A 21,797-nucleotide genomic window follows, 5' to 3' on the forward strand; every position below is an offset into this window, starting at 1 on the left:
GGCTGGTCTCAAATACACATTTCTCCTGCCCCAGCCTCTGGAGTGCTGGAATTATACAGGCATGTGTCATGACACCAGGTGAAAGGCCCATTTTCTGATAGCTTTTTTTTTTAATTGTGCACTTAGTACTTTAAGCCCATTAGTTAAATCCCCTCCCCCTCCACCAATGAATGCTGGGGATTGGTAGATTAGGGACCGGGGCTCCTAATTCAGAATCTCAAGCGTCTTGAAGTTCTGCAATGAGGAGAAAGCTTGCTACCAGCGGAGGCCTTTATTTCACAATGAACTCTTCACTGATACATGTGTGCACAGATAGCAACAGGAGATTTGGAATAGAAAAGCCCAGGAATGTTCTCTCCCCTTGTTCTTCCAAGCCTGTGCCTCAGGAGACCATCTGCTGTAGGCTCACCTTTGCACAGGTCCCAGCATGGTTGACCTCCGTACACCCATAGGCATCTAAAGGATGTTGCTGCCAGCAGCTTGCTGTCTAGAAAGGAAAAGGGAAGGGCTGGTTGATACAGACAGGAGATGCTGTTGGACCAGCTGGGCTACACCTGCTCAGTACTTCTAGTTTCTTCTGTCCAGTATTGACCTGGCCTTCCTGTAGTTGCCTGAACCAGTGCTTGCATACTCAGCTGGCTCTCTGCTTCTTATGGATAGCTGATAACAGGGGCTAACCGTCCACTGTTGCCCCTTATTGTGGCTGCAGTATGGTAAGCGTCCTGAGATTCTCCCTCAGCGTCTTATGGTTCTCGCTGGCGGAGAAGGTATTCAAAGATGTGTGGCTGTGCCAAGTGCTAAACACCCTGGAGAAGTCAGATTGGTATGCGAAATAATAATTCGAAGGTGATGTTTCCATGATGTCCAGAACCAGCACATGGTACCCTGGTACGTGCAGGTCGGATCCACATAGCCCATCCTCATAGGTATTTGACAAGCCGAAGGGGCTCTAGTGGGTCTTTCTATACCAGACTTGGTGGTACCTGCCTTTGAGGCCCTGAGTGGGCTTGGCCCTTAGCTTGCTGGTCTTAGACTTGAGCTTGGTCTGCAAGAGACAGGCTGGCTGTGCCTAAGAGCACCGGCAGTGTAGATAGAGGATGCAGGGAGCTGCATCCTGCAACTTGTTGGTCAAGAAAATGCCTGGCTAGGGTCCTGCCAATAGCCTTGAAACCTGTACACTAACCAGAAATTTGCCAGGCTAGCATTGTGCATACTGACTGAGCCCAGAGACCTGTCACTCCATAGAGCAAGGATGTGCTGGTGGGCAGCAGGGAGCCAGGCTGCCCAAAGGTAGATCCAGGTGAGGACTGCAGTGCATATCTCTGAGACCACCCTGGACATCAGCTCTGTCCTCAGGATGGATATTAATAGTCAGGAAACTTTAGTAGTGTTAGCCCAAACTCACAACCTACTGAGTCTGGTTTTAGCTTTCCTCTGGCAGCAGTGGGCCCGATGAACCGTTGCCTTCTCCAATGTGCAGGCTGCCAGCTCCCAATTGTGCCATATTCTCTTACCTTCCTGTTCCATCTGTTTCCAAAGGAGGGCATCTCCCAACACAAGATGCTGCTGTCCACTGGCATGGGAATCTTGCAGTTTGGGTCATGTATAAAGACGGCTCCAGCAGGATTGATACTGTGTCCAAGTGACCTTTGCTTGTGAACTTTAAAGTTCAAAGGAAATGGAATGTGTCCGAATTGGAATCCCTACCCTCATCTTAGGGACAGTTAAGTGGTCCTTATGGCCAAGTGGTTCCAAGTGAGGAACGCTTTTGACAGATCTCTTAGGCAGCCTGTGGGGAAGACACACTAGCTTGGCCTTGGCAGCATGTTCAAGGAGGACCACAGTGGTTGTCCTGGGATGAGTATTTTCTGCTCTGGATGTTCCTGAGCTGTGACATCATTAGGACCTGCTCTGGGCAGGTGGTTAGCACCTGACATTTCTCACGCCTCAGTCCAAGTGAATGTTCTCTTCATCAGATTTGTGAAGCCCAGAGGCACATGGTCCATTTCTTCTGCTTCCACGGGAGGCCCAAGGTCTTTTGGGCTTTAGTGGCAGAATCAGACAGGCCCACCTGAGGATGGCCTCTTCCTGGTGGTCAGCGTTATTCATGCTCTTGCGTCTAGGGCAAGCAGACATGGCCCAGTACTTCCTCTGGGGCAGCTCTGGAGAGTGGAGGGCAGCCTGCCTCTCTGGCTGTGGAAGATTGGGAGATCGGGATGGGCAAGAGAGTTGACAGTGTCCACAAATTGCAAGAAAGCTTGTGGGTTCAGAATTCCCAGGCCGTCACCTGGGCTGGGGAACCATAGTCAGCAAAGGAAGTAACCCTTTGAGCTGGAAAACACTAGGATAGTCCCTCGGGCCCCCGATGACCAGGCAAGGAACCAGATCTGGCATGGAGCTCAGCCCGATCTAGGGCCAAAGCAATTCTAAGGCACCAAGGGTGCCCCCTAGAAGCAGGCAGATACGTGGGCTGGGAGTGGACTCAGAGCCCGAAGTCCAGGCCCAGTAGCTGTAGACTCCTCGATCAGTTCCATTGCCTCCAGTTGCCCCATTCTCATCTTCCTCCAGGCCTAATTCTCCAGGCCCCGAGGTCCTCCTCCAGCCAGAGCCGGTGGCAATGCCCGCAGCCACACCTGCTGCAGCCCCTGCGGCTGCCCCTGCAGCGGCCACACGCAGAGAGGAGCCGTAGCGGGGCGCCGGCCTTACGCGCACTCTCGATGCCCCACGCGCGCCTCCGCGTACCCCGCGGGCGCTGCCTCTAGCTCCTCCGCGGCCGCCCTTGGCCGAACAGCTGTCACAGAGGAAGGCGGCGGCCAGCAGCAGAGCCCAGCACGTGGCAGCAGTCCAGTTCATCCTACTGGGCAGAATCTACAAGAAGAGGATGGAAGGGGCTTCAGCTTCTGATAAGGGGTGGCGCTTGGTTTAGAGCCTGGGCAAGGGGGTATCATGGCCAGGGAATAGGCCCATCCGGTCCTGAGAACACCGACATCAGCCTGAAGGCAGAACAAGCCTCTGATTTTGTGATAATTTGACAGAGGGCTCGCAGCATTTTGGAGGACAGTGGGCTCAGAGCTGGGGAAGGGACTCTTTTAATCTCCAGCATCAGGACTTTGGTTTGGGGTTCTTGCTATGTAACCAGGTAGAGATGGGGTGGGGTGAAGGTGCTCAACAGCAGGGCGACCGTTTTACTGTTGTGGTAGGGTGGAGATGGGGGTTTGATGAGCTTCCTCAGTGGGGCTCAGGCCTTGGGGGCGGGGGCACAAATCCCCCCCCCCCCACACCGCCCTGCACACGGGTCTCTGTAAGGGCTGGGGATGGATCAGTGTAGGGAGGATGCTAGTTTGGAATCGAGAGCCCTCACCACACTCAGATTAGGGGTAGAATGGACGGCCTTGTGTCTTGCTCTGGTTTTCTAGATCTCCTGACGAGCCTCTCAGCCAGAGGCTGCGTCTGCAAGCACTGCCGCTGCTGCTGGTGGGGGAGCAGAAGCCAGACCCGCGATTCCTTGCAGCGCAAACAACCAGTACTGGGCGAAACGCCCGGCAGGCCCGGACTCTAAGTAAAAAGTCTTTCCCTTCTCTGCCCCAGCTCCACCCTTCCCGGATTTGCTTAGGTCCGTTGTCCGGGCAGGTCACTGATCAGGATGGGTTCGGACTGGCTGTGGACCAGCAGTTGAGTGGTGGCTCCATCCTTCTCAGGTCCTCTCTCCCCGCCCCCAACTTCCTCCCTCCCAAGCCTCACTGGGTTCATCAATCTCCCCGACTTACTGGTCACAGGCCAAGGTCGGAACAGCGGAACAGTGCATAGGGGCCGTGGCCCCAAGCGGAAAGGTGAGGCGGCGAGGACCCTCTTCCTAAAGCAGAGCTCAAACATTAGAGGCTTTTCTGAAGCCTCCGCCCGAACATTAGGGGCGGGCTGCCTTGGAAGCTCAGCCCCGGGAGACGCGAAGGAGGAGGTGCGGCAGGCTCAGAAAGGCACAGCCCCAGCCCTTCTGTTGCCCGGCCCCCATCCTAGCTGCGCTGCATATTGCTTCCTCCCACCTCATCTCCCCCATCCTCCAGCCCTGCCCAACCTCTCATTTCCCTGTGTCCACTAGCCCCACCACCCACGACATCCAGTGCATTCTTGTCCCTGTCTGTCCAGCATCTTTGCTCATGGCCTCTCCCTCTCTGGTTTTCTCTACCTGCCCATCTCATGAATTTCCCACCACCATTCCCATTCCTCTGATGTAATCCTAGCCCCACCTATCCCTCTTCTCCAGCCGAAAGGACCACTGCCATGTCCTTCTAGGTGTGTAGGGTTCCCGGCAAGCATTGGAATGTGCCCAGCACCCTGCCAGATGACCCTCCAGGCAGGGATACACAGTTATGAGTACCCCAACAACACTAGAATCCCTGCTGATCTGAACCTTTCCTGAAACCTTCTGGAAATAGGCCCCTGGAGAGCCAGCCCTCCTTTGTTTTCAAGCTGACTTTTGCCGTGCCCTCCCTGCCTTTGTAGGGTAAGTGTAATCTCAGCTCCAGACAACCACGCGAGTTTTCATGTGCCCTGTCTGTCCAGCATCTTTGCTCATGGCCTCTTGCTTTCCAAGGCCCAAGATTACAGTCTGAGCTGCTGGGTCAGCCCTTTCCTGGCTGAGGCTTAGTATGGAGCCTCCTGGGAATCTGAGATGGACCCAGTGGGTAGGGGCAGGACCTGGAGAGGAAGGGAAGTGGTCCTGGTAATCTGGGCTCAGCAATACCTGGTTAGTGTATGGAGCACCTCCCATTGAAGCTAGTGTGGTTCTGAACTTTCATGTGCAGTTGAAAGACCGCTAGCCCAGAGGCTGGCCGATGCCCCCTTTTAGCTCAGGCAGGGAGAGCTTCCAGGCGCTCCTTCCTTCCCCTACTACATGTTAAAGTGTGAAGGACAAACACTATTTGTTAGACAATCAAGGCCGTCTGCAGCACACAAGAACAAGGCTAAGGTATAAAAACAGAAAAAAGAGAGAGAGAGAGAGGTTTGAGGACCCAGAAGAAAACTTAAAACACACACACACACGCTCATAATGACCAGAGCAGCCAATGTTGGTAACTAAGAAAAGGATGCTGTAAAACAGAAATAAAATAGGATAAAACAGGAATAAAATGAAAGAAATTTTTAGATCAAAACATTTTGTTCCCCTCAAAAGAAGAGGGGAGTTGAGTTTACAAAGGTATCCTATAAAAGATGAAGACTGTGAGAGGAAAGGTCACCAGCCCAGGGGTACAGTTTTGGGTTCTGACACTTGAGGGTTGTTCCAAAGATGAGAGTAGAGAAGAAAGAGGGTCAGAGGCACAGTAGGAAACACAGAGGAGAGGCAGCTTCCTACTGGACTAGGCTGCAAGATGCGCACAGAGGCAAGAATAGCATTTAGGACTCGATATTTGAATAGACACGGGAGCTCTTAAAATATTAGCAAAAAATCCTACCGGGCATAGAAAGTGTTATCACAGAGTCAGAATCTGCCAACACATGCTCCTACTTGTGGACTAAGTAAGAAAATGACCTTAATTGTTTCAGAAGGGGAAGACAAAGCATTTGATTTCAGTCAACACCCCTCTACATTGGTGGGGGAGCCCAGAAAACTAGTCACGCAAGTGAATTATTTACCTGAGAAAGACTGTCTTAAACCCTGCAGCAAATATGTATCATCTAGAGCCTTCAGGCATGAACCACCATGTTTGTACTGGGCATAGAATCCAGAGCCTCAGGCATGAACCACCATGTGTGGTTATGTGGTACCGGAGGGTAGAATCCAGAGTCTCAGGCATGAACCACCATGTGTGGTTATGTGGTAGTGAGGGTAGAATCTAGAGTCTTGAGGCATGAACCACCATGTGTGGTTGGTTATGTGGTACCAGGGGTAGAATCCAGAGCCTCAGGCATGAACCACCATGTGTGGTTATGTGGTACCGGGGGTAGAATCCAGAGCCTCAGGCATGAACCATCAAGTGTGGTTAATGTGGTAGTGAGGGTAGAATCTAGAGTCTTCAGGCATGAACCACCATGTGTGGTTGGTTATGTGGTACCAGGGGTAGAATCCAGAGCCTCAGGCATGAACCACCATGTGTGGTTATGTGGTACCGGGGGTAGAATCCAGAACTTTGTGCATGTGAAATGAGCACTTTACAAAAAGAGCTGCATCCCTTGCCCTAAACTGGTTGTGCTGATTGAAAAAGTATAGAGGAGTTAAACAAACAAACAATACATCAGGGGCTGGAGAGATGGCTCAGTGATTAAAAATGTTTTCCTACTCTCAGAGACAACCAAGCTTAGTTTCCAGCACCCACATTGGGCGGCTCACAACTACCTCTGAATTTAGTTCCAGAGTGACCAGTGCACATAAACTTACAAAGGCACATACGCATCAAAAGAGATCTTAAAAATACACTATTGGAGCTGGAGAGATGGCTCAGTAGTTAGGAACATTGGCTGCTCAACCATGAGGACCAGAGCTTAGACCCCAGAACCCACATCAGGTAGCTTACTATCTCCTGTAACTCCAGCTCTGAGAGACCTGACACCTTCTCCTGGCCTCCTTGGGCTTTTGTGCACATACGTGTACATGTGCACACACATGCATGCACACACACAGCACAAACAAGTCATCCTAAGGAAAGTGGGAAAATGTACTGATTTTAAAATAGAGGACAGGATTCTGTCCTTTCGGGGGTCACTCATATGGAGAGCAGAGAAAGATGTTGACCTAAGCTGACCTGCTGCTCTACTGTGGCAATTTGGGCTCATATCACCCGGCGAGAATGGCGGCTGTGTCCTGTTATGTCTTCATTTTATTATCTTGGTGGTGTTTGCACAGTGACCAGAGCTTTTCTCAGCTGCCCTGTTCCCTAGGACAGGGCAGACTGCAAAGTTTCTGCCAGCTGGCCCTACTTTTCTGTATCTTCAATGCCTGGTTGTGGGGCAGGGAAGTCCTTTGGGGATGCAGCCTTTTGAACAGGTTCTACCCTCCAATGCCTGTGATTTCCCACAACTCAGTTCCCTATATAATGATATGCAAGTGCTCCTGCCTCATCTAGGAAGTCTTGCTGCCGCTTCCTTGATTGAAGGCTCCACCCCATAAGTAACTGCCACTTCTCTCTTTAACTTAAAGTGACTCTGTACTGTGTAGTCTTTCCTCTGTAGCTAGACCAGCTCTCCAGGTTGACAGTCCATGGTCCAGGCCAACCTTCCTTGGAGTTCTTGGAGATGGGATAATGCCAACCCTTTGACTCCTACCGCTGCATCATGTTGCACACGCTGCTTGGGCCCTGTAGTTCCCAATCTGAATTAGACTTCAGTTCTGCTTAGTCCTGACAGTGTTCATCAGTGCTGGACTCTTTCTTTCTCCATTCCCCTACTTCTGCTTCTGGGAGTATTCCCAGCGTGGAGATGGTCTTTCTCCATGCGTGCCTAAATTATTGTTCTTAGACAACTCCATACTGAAACTCCAGTGCCTGCCTGCTGACCTCTACCACGGGTGACTATTTCCCAGCTGTCCTTTTCTGTTCCTAGAGGCGCCAGTTACAGAGTGCTGCCTGTCCATCTTCTCTGGACACTGCTGAGAACCTCATTCACTTTTGACTCACATGTTCTTGGAAGATTCCATTTCTTGCCTGGAACTTACTATTTAGACCAGAATAACCTCAAATTCATGGAGATCCACTTGCTTCTGTCTCTTAGGTTCTGGGATGAAAGGTGTGCCACCATGTCCAGACTGGCCTATGGAATTAATGCCGCCACAAGAGTCAGATCTGTTCAGCACTTGTCAGCCCTCTCCAGGATGTCTTTTAGAGGTACTTATTAGAAGTTGAGTTGTCCCATTTGTATATTGAATTCTAATTCCAAGCACCTCAGAATGTGGCTGTATTTTATAACAAGATCTTTACAGAAGTAACAAGTGCACAATCCAAGGATATTAGGTCATTGTGCAGAGGCAGGGGGACCACTGTGTAAGAGCATAGGAGGTATGACATCCTTACAGCAAGAAAAGAAGCCTCAGAAGACCCCAGTTATTAAGATAAAATGAAAAATTATTTCTGTTGTTTAAATCACTTTGTCTATGGCATTTTAAAAATTTGTGCTAGCAAGTTAATAAAGAATCTAAGAGATTCTGAAGATGACAAGGAAAGACCTGGAACACCCAAGATAACTTCTAGAAGGCCAAGGAAGAGGGGCTCATGCAAGATACTAAAGCTTCGGTTGGAGAGCTGGCTCAGCAGTTAGCAGCATTTGATGCTCTTGCAGAGGACCTTGCTTCATTTCCCAGCACCCATGTGCTTGCTCACAACCATCTCTATCCCCAGTTTCAGGGGATCTATTGCCCTCTTCTGGCCTCTATGGGCACCAAGCACTCACATGGTGCATATTAACACATGCAGGCAAAGCACTCATACACATAAAATAGAAGTAAATAGATCTTAAAGGTATTAGGAATCTGCATATGGCAGCAGAAAGGAACAGTCCAATCTGAGTAAGGGACAGACAGACAGTTCAGGAGACCCAGGGCACCACTCATCGACAGACAGACAGACAGTTCAAGAGACCCAGGACACCAGTTCAGGAGACCCAGGGCACCACTCATGCACAGACAGACAGACAGACAGACAGTTCAGAAGATCCAGGACACTCATGGACAGACAGACAGTGCAGGAGACAGGCACTCATTGACAGACAGACAGTGCAGGAGACCCAGGGCACCACTCATGCACAGACAGACAGACAAACAGTTCAGAAGACCCAGGACACTCACGGACAGACAGACAGTGCAGGAGACAGGCACTCATTGACAGACAGACAGACATTTCAGGAGACCCAGGACACTCATGGACAGACAGACAGTGCAGGAGACAGGCACTCATTGACAGACAGACAGACATTTCAGGAGACCCAGGGCACCACTCATGCACAGACAGACAGTTCAGGAGATCCAGGGCACTCATGGACAGACAGACAGACAGTTCAGGAGACCCAGGGCACTCATGGACAGACAGACAGACAGTTCAGGAGACCTAGGGCACTCATGGACAGACATACCAGTTCAGGAGACCCAGGGCACCACTCAGGGACAGACAGACAGTTCAGGAGAACCACACTCATGGATTCCTTGCCCACTGTGTCTCTTCATCTGTATCCCTTGTGAATCTTTTTTAAATTTTTTTAACATTTATTTATTTATTATGTATACAATATTCTGTCTGTGTGTATGCCTGCAGGCCAGAAGAGGGCACCATGTGGTTGCTGGGAATTGAACTCAGAACCTTTGGAAGAGCAGACAATGCTCTTAACCTTTGAGCCATCTCTCCAGGCCCCTTGTGATTCTTTTATGCCATCTGTGTGTGTGTGTTCATGAGTGTACAGGTGCACATGTGTGTGGCTGCATGTGGAGGCCAGACAAAACCTCAGGCTTTTGTTCTTCAGGGGCAGTCATCTTGTGTTTTTGGGACAGGGTCTCTCATTTTCCTGGAGCTTGCCAAACAGGCTGAGCTGGCTGACTAGTGAGGCCCAGGCACGTGCCTGTCTCTGCTTTCCCAGCAGCAAGACTACAAGCACGTAGTACCATGCCTGGCCCTGTCTTTTCAATGTGGGTTTTGGGGATTAAATTTATGTGTTTATGTCCGCAAGGCAAGCGCCTTACTAAGCACCCTCATCAGTCCTGGTATGGTTCTCTTAGTAAGCTGGCACATGTAAGCAAATGTTCTCCAGAGTTTAGTGAGCTCTTCTCGCAAATTAGAAGATCCCATGTAAGGGATTATGCAAAGCTCCATTGATAGCTGCTTCGCGAGAAATAAAGGTGAACTCCTTGGGCTTGGAGCTGGCTTCTGAATTAGGCCTGACTGTCTGGGCATGCAGCTAAGATCTGTGGGAACTGAGCTATCTCCAAGCAGTCAGTGTCAGAGTTGAACTGAATCAGAAGACCCTACCTTGTATTAGCTGCAGAAATGCTTGATTGGTGAATGGGGACACTACCCGACACATTTGGTCCCAATGTGCTTTGTGATGATGGATGACTGTGAAAATGAGTTTTTTTTCCTACACAAAGAAAATTCTAGAATGAACAAAATGAAACCAAGCCCTCAGAATATTAGACATAGTTGGAGAGAGACTTGGGAACCCGGAAGACTGGAAGAAAAATGTCCAGAAAAGGGAGTATATAGTTCAGAATGTGAGGAGACAGAGGGGCTATAGTAAGAAAATCTGACACACACATGCAGTTTTGGAGCAAACAAAGAGGAGAATAAAGCAGATGCAGCATTTAAGGAAGTTATGCCTGATATGTTTTAAAAAAACTGATGGCAATGTTAGCCATGAGTTCTGGAAGCATTACAGACCCAAAGATGCAAATACAAAGAGATACACACCGAACACAGTTGCAAGTCAAACAAGAAAAGCTCAATGATTATAAACAAGTTATCCACAAAGTATAAAAATGGTTGACAGCGGAGTTCTCAATAGAGAGCAGTTGTTGTAGCAGAAGCATGGTCTGTGCAGTCTCTGCCTGGATCCCAGGCAGAAGGATGGTCAGGAGCAGAGAGTAGACTAAAATCAGCACTGAAAGTGTGCTTCACATGGATTCTGAAAGGAAGGTGATGCGACTGTATTAAATCAAAGCAGAATTCGAGCTTTAAGTGTTGAGGCAGACAGATGTGCCAGAGAGGTGTTCCCTCAAGAAGGGTTTCATTTGTGAAGCTGACAACACAATCCTAAATATGAATGCACCTTGTAGTGACTTCAGAAGTACAAGGTAAAACAGTAAGACACAGCCATAACTGCAACACAGAATATTTACACAGACTTGAAGGATCTGTTAAATTCTCCCAAAGATACACATGAAGCTCATCAGTCTAGGTGGCTGTCATGAAGGAAAAGGACAACCACAAAGCCAAGAAAGAACTTGGCCTGGCTAACAATGACAGCCACCAGGAAGAGAGATGCTTACATTACTGTGTCTGCCTCATGCCCCACAAAAGAAAGAAAAGGCAGGCACACACATGCCATTACCCACCAGACATACCGAGCTTTGTGCAAAAAGATGTAATAAGCCATCCTTGTTTCTGAGAAAAGGGAGCATCGGCACGTTCAGTAATGCTGTCTGGACTTGCTGGAACCCTTCCACCTGACCAGGAGCTGGGACCTTATGTGATGAAGGCCAATCCCAGGGCTTCAGAAGTGGGGTGTTCAAGGCTGGTCAAGGAAAGGACATAAAGTCCAGATCCTAGGTGATCAGGGAAGTGACAGCAGTCAGGGAGTTTCCTTTGGGTTCTGCACAGATTTTTCAGAACAAAGGACTTGCCTGGGCTGCTAACAAGAACAGCTGTCCATGGTTCAGGGCTGAGTTTTCTAGATGAGTCTGTAGGTCTTGGTTACCTCTTTTTATTGTTTGTTGCTGGATGATGGTCACATTGTGTCCTTGGGTACTCTGAACTGTGGGAAAGGACGGACTTGTCTTCACTGATGAGGAAGAGCACAGCAGGACCCAGCAACTGGCATTCAGGAGAACCTGGGGGTCTGGAGGAGCTTGGTAAGTGCCTCCCTGATGTCACGGTTCCTCAGGCAGTAGATTATAGGGTTCAGCAGGGGAGTCACTACCGAGTAGATCACCGATACCAGCTTGTTGAGGTCGAAGGAGCTTATGGCGTGAGGCCGGGCATACATGAAGGTGGTGGTGGTGTAGAAGATTAAGACCACCACCAAGTGGGAGGCACATGTGGAGAAAGCCTTCCTGCGGCCCGCTCCTCCTGGAATCCTCAGCACAGTGGCAAGGATGCGGGCGTAGGAGATGGAAGTCACTGTCAGAGAGGTTGCGAGGACGGCCAGGGCTGCCACAAAGTCCAGCATTTCGATGGCAGCGGTGTCTGAGCAGGACAGTTGCAGCAGAGGTGAGACATCACAGAAGAAGTGGTTGAGGACATTGGGGCCACAGAACCTGAGGCGGGAGATGAGAGCTGTGGACACAAAGGAGGCCAAGAAACCCCCAAGCCAGGCACTGATGGCCAGATGCAGGCACAGCCTTGAATCCATAATGACCGGGTAGTGCAGCGGGCGGCAGATGGCCACGTACCGGTCACAGGCCATGGTAGTCAGTAAGAAGCATTCAGAGGAGCCCAGTGAGAGAAAAAGGAACAGCTGGGTGAGGCACCCTGAGAAGGAGATGGCTTTTGCCCCTGCCAGGAGGCCAGCCAGCAGCTTGGGCACTGTGACTGTGGTGTAGAGGGTTTCCAGCACAGACAGATTGGCCAGGAAGAAGTACATGGGCATGTGTAGCTGCCGGCTAGCACTGATGGTGCCCACAATGACCACATTCTCTAGGATAGTCACCACATAGATGGTCAGGAACAACCCAAAGAGCAGCCCTTGTAGGTGGCACAGCTCTGGGAAACCCAGAAGAATGAACTCTGTCACCAACGTGTTGCTGTGGTTGCTCATGGTCCTTTCTGGCTGGGAGGCCACTTCTGAGCACCTTGGAACAGCGGGGACTCAAGTGCCCTGTGTGATGGCCCCGGCCACTGTTCCATTGATCAAAGCTGTTGGAGGCTCTGCAACCCCTGCTAGGGTCTCAAAGGCAAGGGCTGCTACACTGTCCCAGGACCGAGGGACGGCTCTGTGGAGGCTCCCAGGGCTGATCAGCCTTGTTGGCAGGGAGAGGTCAGACAAGTAGAGAGGACTCTCACTGCGTACGTTCAGGATCTGCTGCGGTACGTACCTGTCGTATTCAGCATGGAGCTCACTTTCATGTTTACTAAGAACTGACAGTTGAGCGATGGCCTGGGGTCCGTGAACATCAGTGTGAGCAGGAACACCCCTCTTACATTTTTGTGAATATGTGCCACCCTCCTTGACCTGATACACAAGTACACACTTTCCAGGTGCGCACACACACTCCCTTCAGGTATGTGCATGCATACACAGGCACACATGTACACATATGCTTATACCATGTAACATGCACACATACAGTTCCAAGAAAGCTTACTTTGCCTTAAATGTTGCTCAGAGGTGACAGGGCCCGGATTTTGTCTGAAGACTCAGGTACCTTGGCGAGTTGATGCTGTTTTCTGGGGCCAGGAGATCCCTTAGGCCCCAGGAAGGTCAGACTGAAAGGCTACAGCTCCCCTAGTGACAGGACTACCAAATGGAGAGGAGAAGAGAGCAGAGCGTTGCAGAGGAGATGGCTCACCTTGCTTTGTAATGGTGTCTCCCTTCCTTTCTTCTCCCCTCCCCTAGACAGTCTCTGTAGCCCAGGCCAGCCGCAAACTCAGTATCTTCCTGCACCAGCCTCCTGAGTACTGGGGCTACAGGTGTGTGAGTCTGTCTGACTTCACCCCCACATTTATTTGATGCTCTAACACGGCCCAGACTCTGCTTAGCCAGAATTCATTTTTTCCCCCAAGGAGCAAACTTACTGTTGGGGACTGAGTGGAAGGTGCCGTCACCAATCTTCAAGGGAAATAAGCAGTTTGGGAATTTGTGGGTGATAGCTCTTGAGCTAGGTGTCTGAGAGCAGATGGGGTGACCTGGAGCAGAAGCCAGGCTGGGGTCCCCTTGTAGTAGTTTCCTTGGTCCATCTTGGAAGGGGTCCTTCGGTCACATCAGGCACCAGGCTGTCTGGTTCTGGACAGGCAGCGAAGGTTGGTGGCCGAGCACAGTCCTAGGCACACTCCACAAGCAGCGCTCGCCACAGTTGGTTCTTACCTCTCGGGTTGGGCACTTGGCTCTTCTGGTGAGGTGAACTCCCTGGCACCAGGCGGTGGTCCCTGGTGAGAGCAGAAGCTGTTAGTCTGCACTAGAGCCTGGAGTCTGAGGGAGGCTCCAAGGCTCAAGGTGTGTGGGACTCCTGATTGGTGGGATGAGCTGAGTAGGGGAGGAGCCCAAGGTCGGTCTCCAGTCTCCGTTCAGGCCTCGGAAAGGGAGTGGGTCAGCCAAACAAGAAGGGGTACTGCTTTCAAATTGATGGTGGAAACCTGTCAGCCTGATTCTACACATGCTGGTGACGGGGTACCTGAGTACTGTCTAAGCCAGGCTGCCTGGGACAGTGTGGTGCCACTGCTGCCTCTGGGCTGAGGCCTTTCCAGTTCCCAGATCTGGTAGCGTGTACTGGCCAGGCGGTGGCAGCAGTTGAGGGGCTCCTGGAAGGTGTTGTTTTCCCTGAACCCTTTGTCTCAAGGTCTCATCGAGCCAGGCAGGGTTCCTGCAGCGTCTCTGCGTGCCTCTTGCTGCAGGTGTGGAAGAAGTTCTCTTCTTCTCACAGGGCCTGCCGCTTTGGGTCTCCTTGATCGTTATACACTCCTCAGTGGCCTTGCTCTCCGCGGTCCTGAGGACTGTAATTGTTCTCAGGACAATTTGTTGGGTTCTGTGGAGATTCCTGTGGGCCCAAGGGGGACTGTGCTCAGCTGGGAAGCCTTCCTTCTCCTCAGCACCAGGCTTCCCACAGGTAGTCTACCCCAGAGAAGTCTGAGAATCAAGGCACTTTCCCGTCAGATTTCAGAGCGCCCCTTTCATTTTGTTTAACCCACTTGTTCATTTTATAAAGCCATAGGAAGAACACTCAACACAAGAGGAGAAAAGTACAAAGTGACCCAAGCTCCCAGCCCCAGACCCCCTCCCTTCAGAGGGGAGTTCACTGCTTAGCATAGCTGACCAGTTGACAGCACATGACTTTGCTTGAGTGCCAGTGGGTGTTACTCTGTGTTGCCTTCCAGTTCCTGCTTTTCCTTACCAAGATTCCTGTCCTTTTGTGAGGGCCAATCACTTCACTTTACCTAGTGTGCTGTCCGAGGTATGACCGTCATACGTTCGGGTTGTTCCAGGCTGTTACTGTCGGGGACAGCACTAGCTGGCATTCCAGGGCATAGATCCTGTTTGCTGTCTGAATGTTGCTCTTGGATCCAATCTGAGTTGAACTTTGTCTCAAATTTTGCCAAGAAAATAATGCCAGAGTCTTTTCTCAAAGTGACCACATTTGTAGTAGTGACCACATTAGACCACACATATACAATTGGTCCTTGTCCTGGTAGCATGGCCAAATTCGGAATCTTTGTCCAGTGAGTGGGTATGAAGTATCTCATTGTTTTGGCACTGAAGAGCTGGCCCAATGGTTAAGAGCACTTGTTGTGCCTGCAGAGGACCTAGGTTCGATCCTCAGCACCTACATAGTGCTTCACAACAGTAACTCCAGTTCCAGGGAATCAAATGTTCACAACTGACCTCCCTGGGAACCAGGCACACATGTTGTGCATACACACACATGAAGGAAAGAAAGTCTTATATGCAAAATAAAGCTAAGAAAGCTGGATGCCTCAACAGTCAAAGTAGTTCCACAATAGCTGTTTCTCATTCTGTGTGTGTGTATGTATGTGTGTGTGTGTGTGTGTGTGTGTGTGTGTGTGTGTGTGTGTGTGTGTGTGCGTGTGTGTGTATGTGTGTGTGTAAACTGGTAGTTAGTCTACAAGGCAGGGTGCCTTAGTAGTCCCAGTTTGGTCCTGGAAACTCAAAAGGTTTTTGGAGAGCTGCTGGTTCCTATGTCATGATAACAGCTTGGATGATACTGGTTCTGCTGTCAGTGAAGGAATCAGCAGTAGCAGCAACAGGGAAAATCAACTTGTGCCAAGAGGAAGATCAAGCAAGTGAAAAGTAAGATGCTCTTCTTCTGCCCCACCCTTTTAATCTGGGCCAGAATGTGGCTTCCAAAATAGAAGTGGGCCTTCTTGTATCAATCAAGGCTATCAGGACAGTTCTTGAGGCAACTCTCCTACTCAGGTGATTCTAATTTGTGACAAACTGATTTTTAAAACAGCCATAGAATTGACATTGAAGGTCAATATTGCCTCGGAATTGAGTATTTAGCATGGTTTGGGAAGCGGCTGTTGGTAGCAGCGTTTTTCCTTGGTTAAAACATTCTATCCTGCAATCAAGCTCATTAAGACAGGAAATGAAGAATTCAAAATAGCTTCAGGAAATCCCTGAAACTGACCAGATTTACTAGGCCCCTCCTTTCCCAAGAGTATGAGCAAAGTAAAGACTGCTGAGAGACTCGGACAAACCAAACTGTTAAGAGGACTCTTAGACAAGCCGGGAAGCCTAGAAGTGTAGACCAGCAGAGCAACCTGAAAGCATCAGAGAGCGGCTAAACTGCTTTGTGGAAGAGGCTCAGACCAACTGTGCTACCTGGAAAGGATGCTCCAGCCTGCTGAGCTGTTGCAGGCTGTACAGTGTGCTCCATGTTTCCAGCTTTTGTGAGCTGTCATTCACGCTGTAATGGGCCTTGGTGATGAAGCTGTCTTTGAGTAATTTCCGTTCCTCTAAGTAACCATTCCCCCATATTCCTGTAAGTAATTCCAATAAAATCCGTTGGTTTATCAAGTTGGACTTTGGTCTATTATGGGCTCCTTTTCTCAAGTAAGCAGACATCTGTGTTACATCTCCCCAGGAAAAGTCTGTCACAACAAGACCTACACAAAATCCCAGCATAGATGGGGGAGGGGCTCATGAAGTTCATCTGTAGCTCAGGAACAGTTGATTGCTTCTGGGGAAAGGAGAGTCAGTTTTCTCCAGCGACGCAGGCTCTGAGGGACTACCCATGCTCTAGGGATTGTTCTATGCCCATGTACACACAGACAACATTAAACGGATTCAGTGGGTATTACAAAAGTACACAATATTGGGAGGGAAGAATGGTGGGGGGAGGATAGGAGAGGGAGCAGAAGGGAGGGAATGGGGGGTGGATTTCCTTCTCACTGGCAAAGATCGCTAAGACTGAATGCAAAAGGGTAGAAAATTATATGCAGTGCGATTACGAGTCCGAAATAAGCAGAAGCAACTGTACTCAAGGCTGCAAAATAGAATTCAGGGAAAACTCAGCCAGAAGAGTTAAAGAACACAACTACATATTAGTAAATGGAGAAATCCTTCAAGAAGATAAAGCAAATATTTCCCCCTGAACATTGGAACACCAAATGTTTATCAAGTTTCGTAAAGTGAATATTATTGGACCTAAGGGACAAACAATCCAAGAAGCAATAATGGAAGTGGCTTCACTACACTAATGTCATCAGTACATAGATTTCTTGGGCAAAAAAGTCAATAAAGAAATCACATTGAGCCTATAATTCGCGATCCTAGAGAAGCTAAATAAGAAGGTGAATCCAAAGAAAAACATATAGGCATCCTCCTGAATATTAACCTTCATCAGGCGATGAAAGGAGACAGAGACAGAGACCCACATTGGAGCACCGGACTGAAATCTCAAGGTCCAAATCAGGAGCAGAAGGAGAGAGAGCACGAGCAAGGAACTCAGGATGGCGAGGGGTGCACCCACACACTGAGAAAATGGGGATGTTCTATCAGGAACCCACTAAGGCCAGCTGGCCTGGGTCTGAAAAAGCATGGGATAAAACCGGACTTGCTGAACATAGTGGACAATGAGGACTACTGAGAACTCAAGAACAATGTCAATGGGTTTTTTATCCTACTGCATGTACTGGCTTTGGGCGAGCCTAGGCAGTTTGGATGCTCACCTTACTAGACCTGGATGGAGGTGGGTGGTCTTTGGACTTCCCACAGGTCAGGGAACCCTGATTGCTCTTCGAGCTGATGAGGGAGGAGGACTTGATCGGGGGAGGGGGAGGGAAATGGGAGGCAGTGGCGGGAAGGAGGCAGAAATCTTTAATAAATAAATAAATTAAAAAAAACCCCACATAATTGAACTGCACCACCCACCAAAAGGATGTAAGAGGTATCTGGAGAATGTTCCTCCCAACAGCTGTGAATATTCATTCTTCTTAGCAGCCCATTTGTCATGATTGCTTTAGTTTGTGACTTTATTAGAAAGTCTTTATGCCTACATTTATTAAAAAAGATAACTTGTCTGGATAGCGCTCACACTTAGGACTTGAGCTATAGCCACTCACTCTTTTCTGATTTTTAGAATTTCTGCTGAGGGGTCTGGTAGCGTTCTGACGGGCTTGCCTTTGTGAGCTGGCATTATCTTGAAGCTTTTCATACTATTTCTTTGTTTTGTAGTCTTGGCATTTTAACTATGACGTAGAGAGTTCTTTTTTGTCTCATCTATTCATGATTTGAAATGTCTCCTATACTTGAATGTCTATATCTTACTCTAAATTTTGAAAAATTTATTTTATCATTTTACTAAATAAGTTTCTATGCCAATTATTATTATTATTATATTTCTTTTTCAAGGCAAGTTTCTTTGTATAACTGCCCTTGCACTCACAAAGACCTGCCTATCTCTGTTTCCCAAGTGCTGGGATTAAAGGCATGCACCACCATGCCTGCTCTAGTTGTCGTTGTCATTATTATTATTACTATTATTATTATTTTTAAAATATTTATTTATTTATTATGTATACAATATTCTGTCTGTGTGTATGCCTGCAGGCCAGGAGAGGGCACGAGACCTCATTACAGATGGTTGTGAGTCACCATGTGGTTGCTGGGAATTGAACTCAGGACCTTTGGAAGAGCAGGCAATGCTCTTAACCGCTGAGCCATCTCTCCAGCCCCTGCTGTCATTATTATTAATAATAAAAATACTAATTTCATCCCCAAGCCTGAGGTTATAGGCAAAGGTCCCTATATCTAGCTTATGTGGGCCTGGAGATTGAGTCTGGGCTTTATACATGCTAGAGAAGCACTTTGTTCCTTGAGCTACATTCTCAGTTCATATTTCAGCAGCCAGAAGAATTTTAGATTTGGTCTCTTGAGCATGTCTTAGAGTTCCTGAAAGTTATGTTAATATTTATTTCCTTAAAAATTTTAAATTTAAATTTTTAGTGTGTGTGGGCTCACGGGTGCACGTGCCCACAGAACTTGTGGAGATCAGAGGAAACCTTGTGGGAGTCAGTTATCTCCTTCCAATATGTGGACTTCTGGAATTGAGCTCAGATAATCAGGCTTGGTGGTAGGTACCTTTACCTTCTGAGCAATTTCACAGATGCTATTTTTCTTTGTCATTATCTTTCTTTTCCTTTTGTCATTCATTTGAATATAATATTTCTTTGGCTTTAACCTCAGTCCTTGTCTTAGTTACCATTTCTACTGCTGTCAATAGACAAAATGACTATTATGACTTCTTTTACTGCTTTATTAAAAAATAAAACTCAACTCAGGAGTTAAATATTAGAGAAATAAACCTGAGAGACCCACGGGGCAGCGAGGGAGAAACAATCACCCATTCTCTTATCCACCTTCTTTATACATCTCCTCAGCCCCCCACTTCTAACTTCTCAGTCTGCCAGAAAACTCAATGATTTACTCCATCCAGCTTAGTGTGAATTCCACTCTTCGAACCAAGGTTCAACTTTATTGGCAGTCTTGGAGTGGCAACACAAACAAATCTCCCCCAACATTTCCCCTTTTTGTCTAAAAAAAGGGAAGGGTTTTAACTTTAACATAGTAAAACTATATGCGATAAGAAATACCAGTCCATTAGTATTTTGCAAATTCAAAGAAAATACTGCATTATCTATTCTGTCTTGGTGAGTCCAAAGTTTTGTACCTGATTTACTTTCTGTCATAACTTTGGAAAACTTTGATTATATCTAATATTCAACCCCATCAGAGACCCAAGAATGATATAGTATTACCTGAGTAAACAGAAAGTGCAGAGCAAGCAGCTTCCAAAATCCAGAAACAACAGAGATATCTGGCTGCCTGGACAATCACCCCAAGGTTCCTTTGCAACATTGGTGCATCCATCTTTGGCCTATGGGCATAGATAGACTTTTCTGTGAAGCAGGCATTCTGAAGGACTGTCCCACCTTGTCTTGGCAAAGTTTAGCAGTTGTCTTCTTTTGTGTCCTGTTTGTCCTATTTGAACAACATTCTTTCCACAATAGGGCAAGGACAGTTTCTTTGCCCCATGGCTAACGTTGTGACAAATGAAGGCAAATTTTATATGGAGGTTCTTTGATGACCATCATCTTCTTTTGAAGTAAATTGATGCTGCCAGGAGTAGATGTGTCTCACTGTCATGAAAAGCCTTGTTATTAAAAAAATTTTTTTGTTTGTTTTCTGAGACAGAAGTTCTCTTTGAAACAGTCCTGGCTGTCCTGGAATGCACTCTGTAGACCAAGCTGGCCCCAAGCTCACGGGGATTCACCTGCCTCTGCCTCCTGAGTGCTGGGATTAAAAGCATGCACCACCCCTGCCTGACTTTATTAAAAATTTTAAAATATCATATTCTGTAGGTCTCTGAAGTGCTTAAAGACCATATATCTACTTAAAATATATCTGTTTGACTTTGAAAACATACCTAATACGACTAAAAGTTTGATTGTTGTAGATGACTATTAACCTATCTTTCTTTATTATCCTTAATAGCTTTCAAGGATTAAAAATTTATATTACATTTTTAAATGGGAAGTATAGGCACAATGTCATAAGCAAGAATAGAAACATATATATTATAACAAAATAACCTTAAATTTGTATCAATATACAAAAATATCTCAAAAAGTAGAAACACACACATACATATATACACACATGTATATAGATATGTAGAATAACAAAAACAACCTTAAATCTGTATCAATATAAAAATCTAAACCAATGTAAACTATTTGAGATAGGTAGTTGCTTTTTTAGTTTGAAAGTGGATTCAATATTCTACCCTTTTATCCTATCATTTTTTTGTATTTCCCTCTTTTCTTTTTAGAATGATATCCCAAAATTTAATCTCCTTTGTTTAGTTTCTTACCTGACTAAGACCAATAACAACTTGTAATCAGCTCCCCTAAATGATGGAGGAAGGTCATTGGTTAAATAAAGGAACTGTCTTGGCCCTGATAGGAGAAAATTAGGTAGGCGGATTAAACAGAACAGAATGCTGGGAGGAAGAGGAAGTGAGCTCAGACGCCATGCTCCCCTCTCCAGGGCAGACGCGATGAAGCTCCAACCCAGGATGGACATAGGCTAGAATCTTCCTGGTAAGCACACCTTGGGGTGCTACACACATTATTGGAAATGGGCTAGTCCAGGTGCGAGAGATAGCCGAGAAGAGGCTAGATATAATGGGCCAAGCAGTGTTTAAATGAATACAGTTTGTGTGTTGTTATTTCGGGATATAAGCTAGCCAGGCGGCCATGAGCTGGGCTGTGGGAAGAGGCCTGCAGCTCTTACTACACCTAAATGATGACAAATATTCACCAAACAACCAAAAGCCACCTACCCCGTATCTTAAGAATGTGTGCATCGTGTTTCTAAAATTACTTCCTGTTGTCTTTAGGGGGCCTTGAAAGATTTAAGATAAAGATCAAGTCTTGGGAAAGCTAGCTATTGTCCAGCCTTGGTGTGATAGGAAAGTGCAAGGCTTATCTGAAGTCCTGGCAGGAGGAGTCTATGATCCTGGTCCATCTTAGGTAATCACCTTGAAATTGTCTTGAGCAGTTTGTAGTCCAAAGCTGGTCTTTGGGTGGTGTTTGTTAGCTTAGGGTCATTACCACAATCTAGGTGGAATTATCATTGTGGGACCCCATCATCCAACTGGAGATTTCAGAGATCACTATTAGAAATGGTCACAGTTCCCTGCAGAAAGTTTAACATTTTAAATGTCATATGTAGCAGATTCAACTGTCTCGAGGGAATGTGTAAGAGCACCAATCACAGTCAGGAAAATCAGAGTTTCCCACTGCCAGTGTGTCCTTAAGCCATAGAGGTGCCTGCAGCATGGTCCCTGGCACTTCCTGTGAAAGGCTGGGTGAGTCATGAGAAAAGAACTTAGGGTATGTGTGTGGCATGAATCCTGAAAGTTGACAGGGGAA

The 21,797-nt window shown here is 47.6% G+C and overlaps 2 protein-coding genes across 2 annotated transcripts; both read right to left on the reverse strand.

Annotated features, from left to right (window-relative positions):
• Positions 1-256: 256 nt before the first annotated feature.
• Sprn (shadow of prion protein) lies at positions 257-3,906 on the reverse strand. The gene is made up of 2 exons (XM_075972688.1): positions 3,768-3,906; positions 257-2,868 (listed from the first exon to the last, which is right to left on the reverse strand). Exon 2 carries the CDS (start codon positions 2,851-2,853, stop codon positions 2,410-2,412), a length of 444 nt encoding a protein of 147 aa, XP_075828803.1. The 5' UTR covers positions 2,854-2,868; positions 3,768-3,906; the 3' UTR covers positions 257-2,409.
• Positions 3,907-11,508: 7,602 nt separating this feature from the next.
• On the reverse strand, positions 11,509-12,444 carry LOC142851352 (olfactory receptor 226-like). Its single transcript, XM_075975210.1, has one exon. The coding sequence runs from the start codon at positions 12,442-12,444 to the stop codon at positions 11,509-11,511; it is 936 nt and encodes a 311-aa protein (XP_075831325.1).
• Positions 12,445-21,797: the final 9,353 nt, after the last annotated feature.

This window comes from Microtus pennsylvanicus, chromosome 5 (genome assembly GCF_037038515.1).
Source record: "Microtus pennsylvanicus isolate mMicPen1 chromosome 5, mMicPen1.hap1, whole genome shotgun sequence".
NCBI classification, from domain to species: domain Eukaryota; kingdom Metazoa; phylum Chordata; class Mammalia; order Rodentia; family Cricetidae; genus Microtus; species Microtus pennsylvanicus.

What these genes read in the sequence shown, in the direction of transcription:
- Sprn (XM_075972688.1), bottom strand. Translation starts at nt 2,853, where the DNA reads ATGAACTGGACTGCTGCCACGTGCTGGGCTCTGCTGCTGGCCGCCGCC.
- LOC142851352 (XM_075975210.1), bottom strand. Translation starts at nt 12,444, where the DNA reads ATGAGCAACCACAGCAACACGTTGGTGACAGAGTTCATTCTTCTGGGT.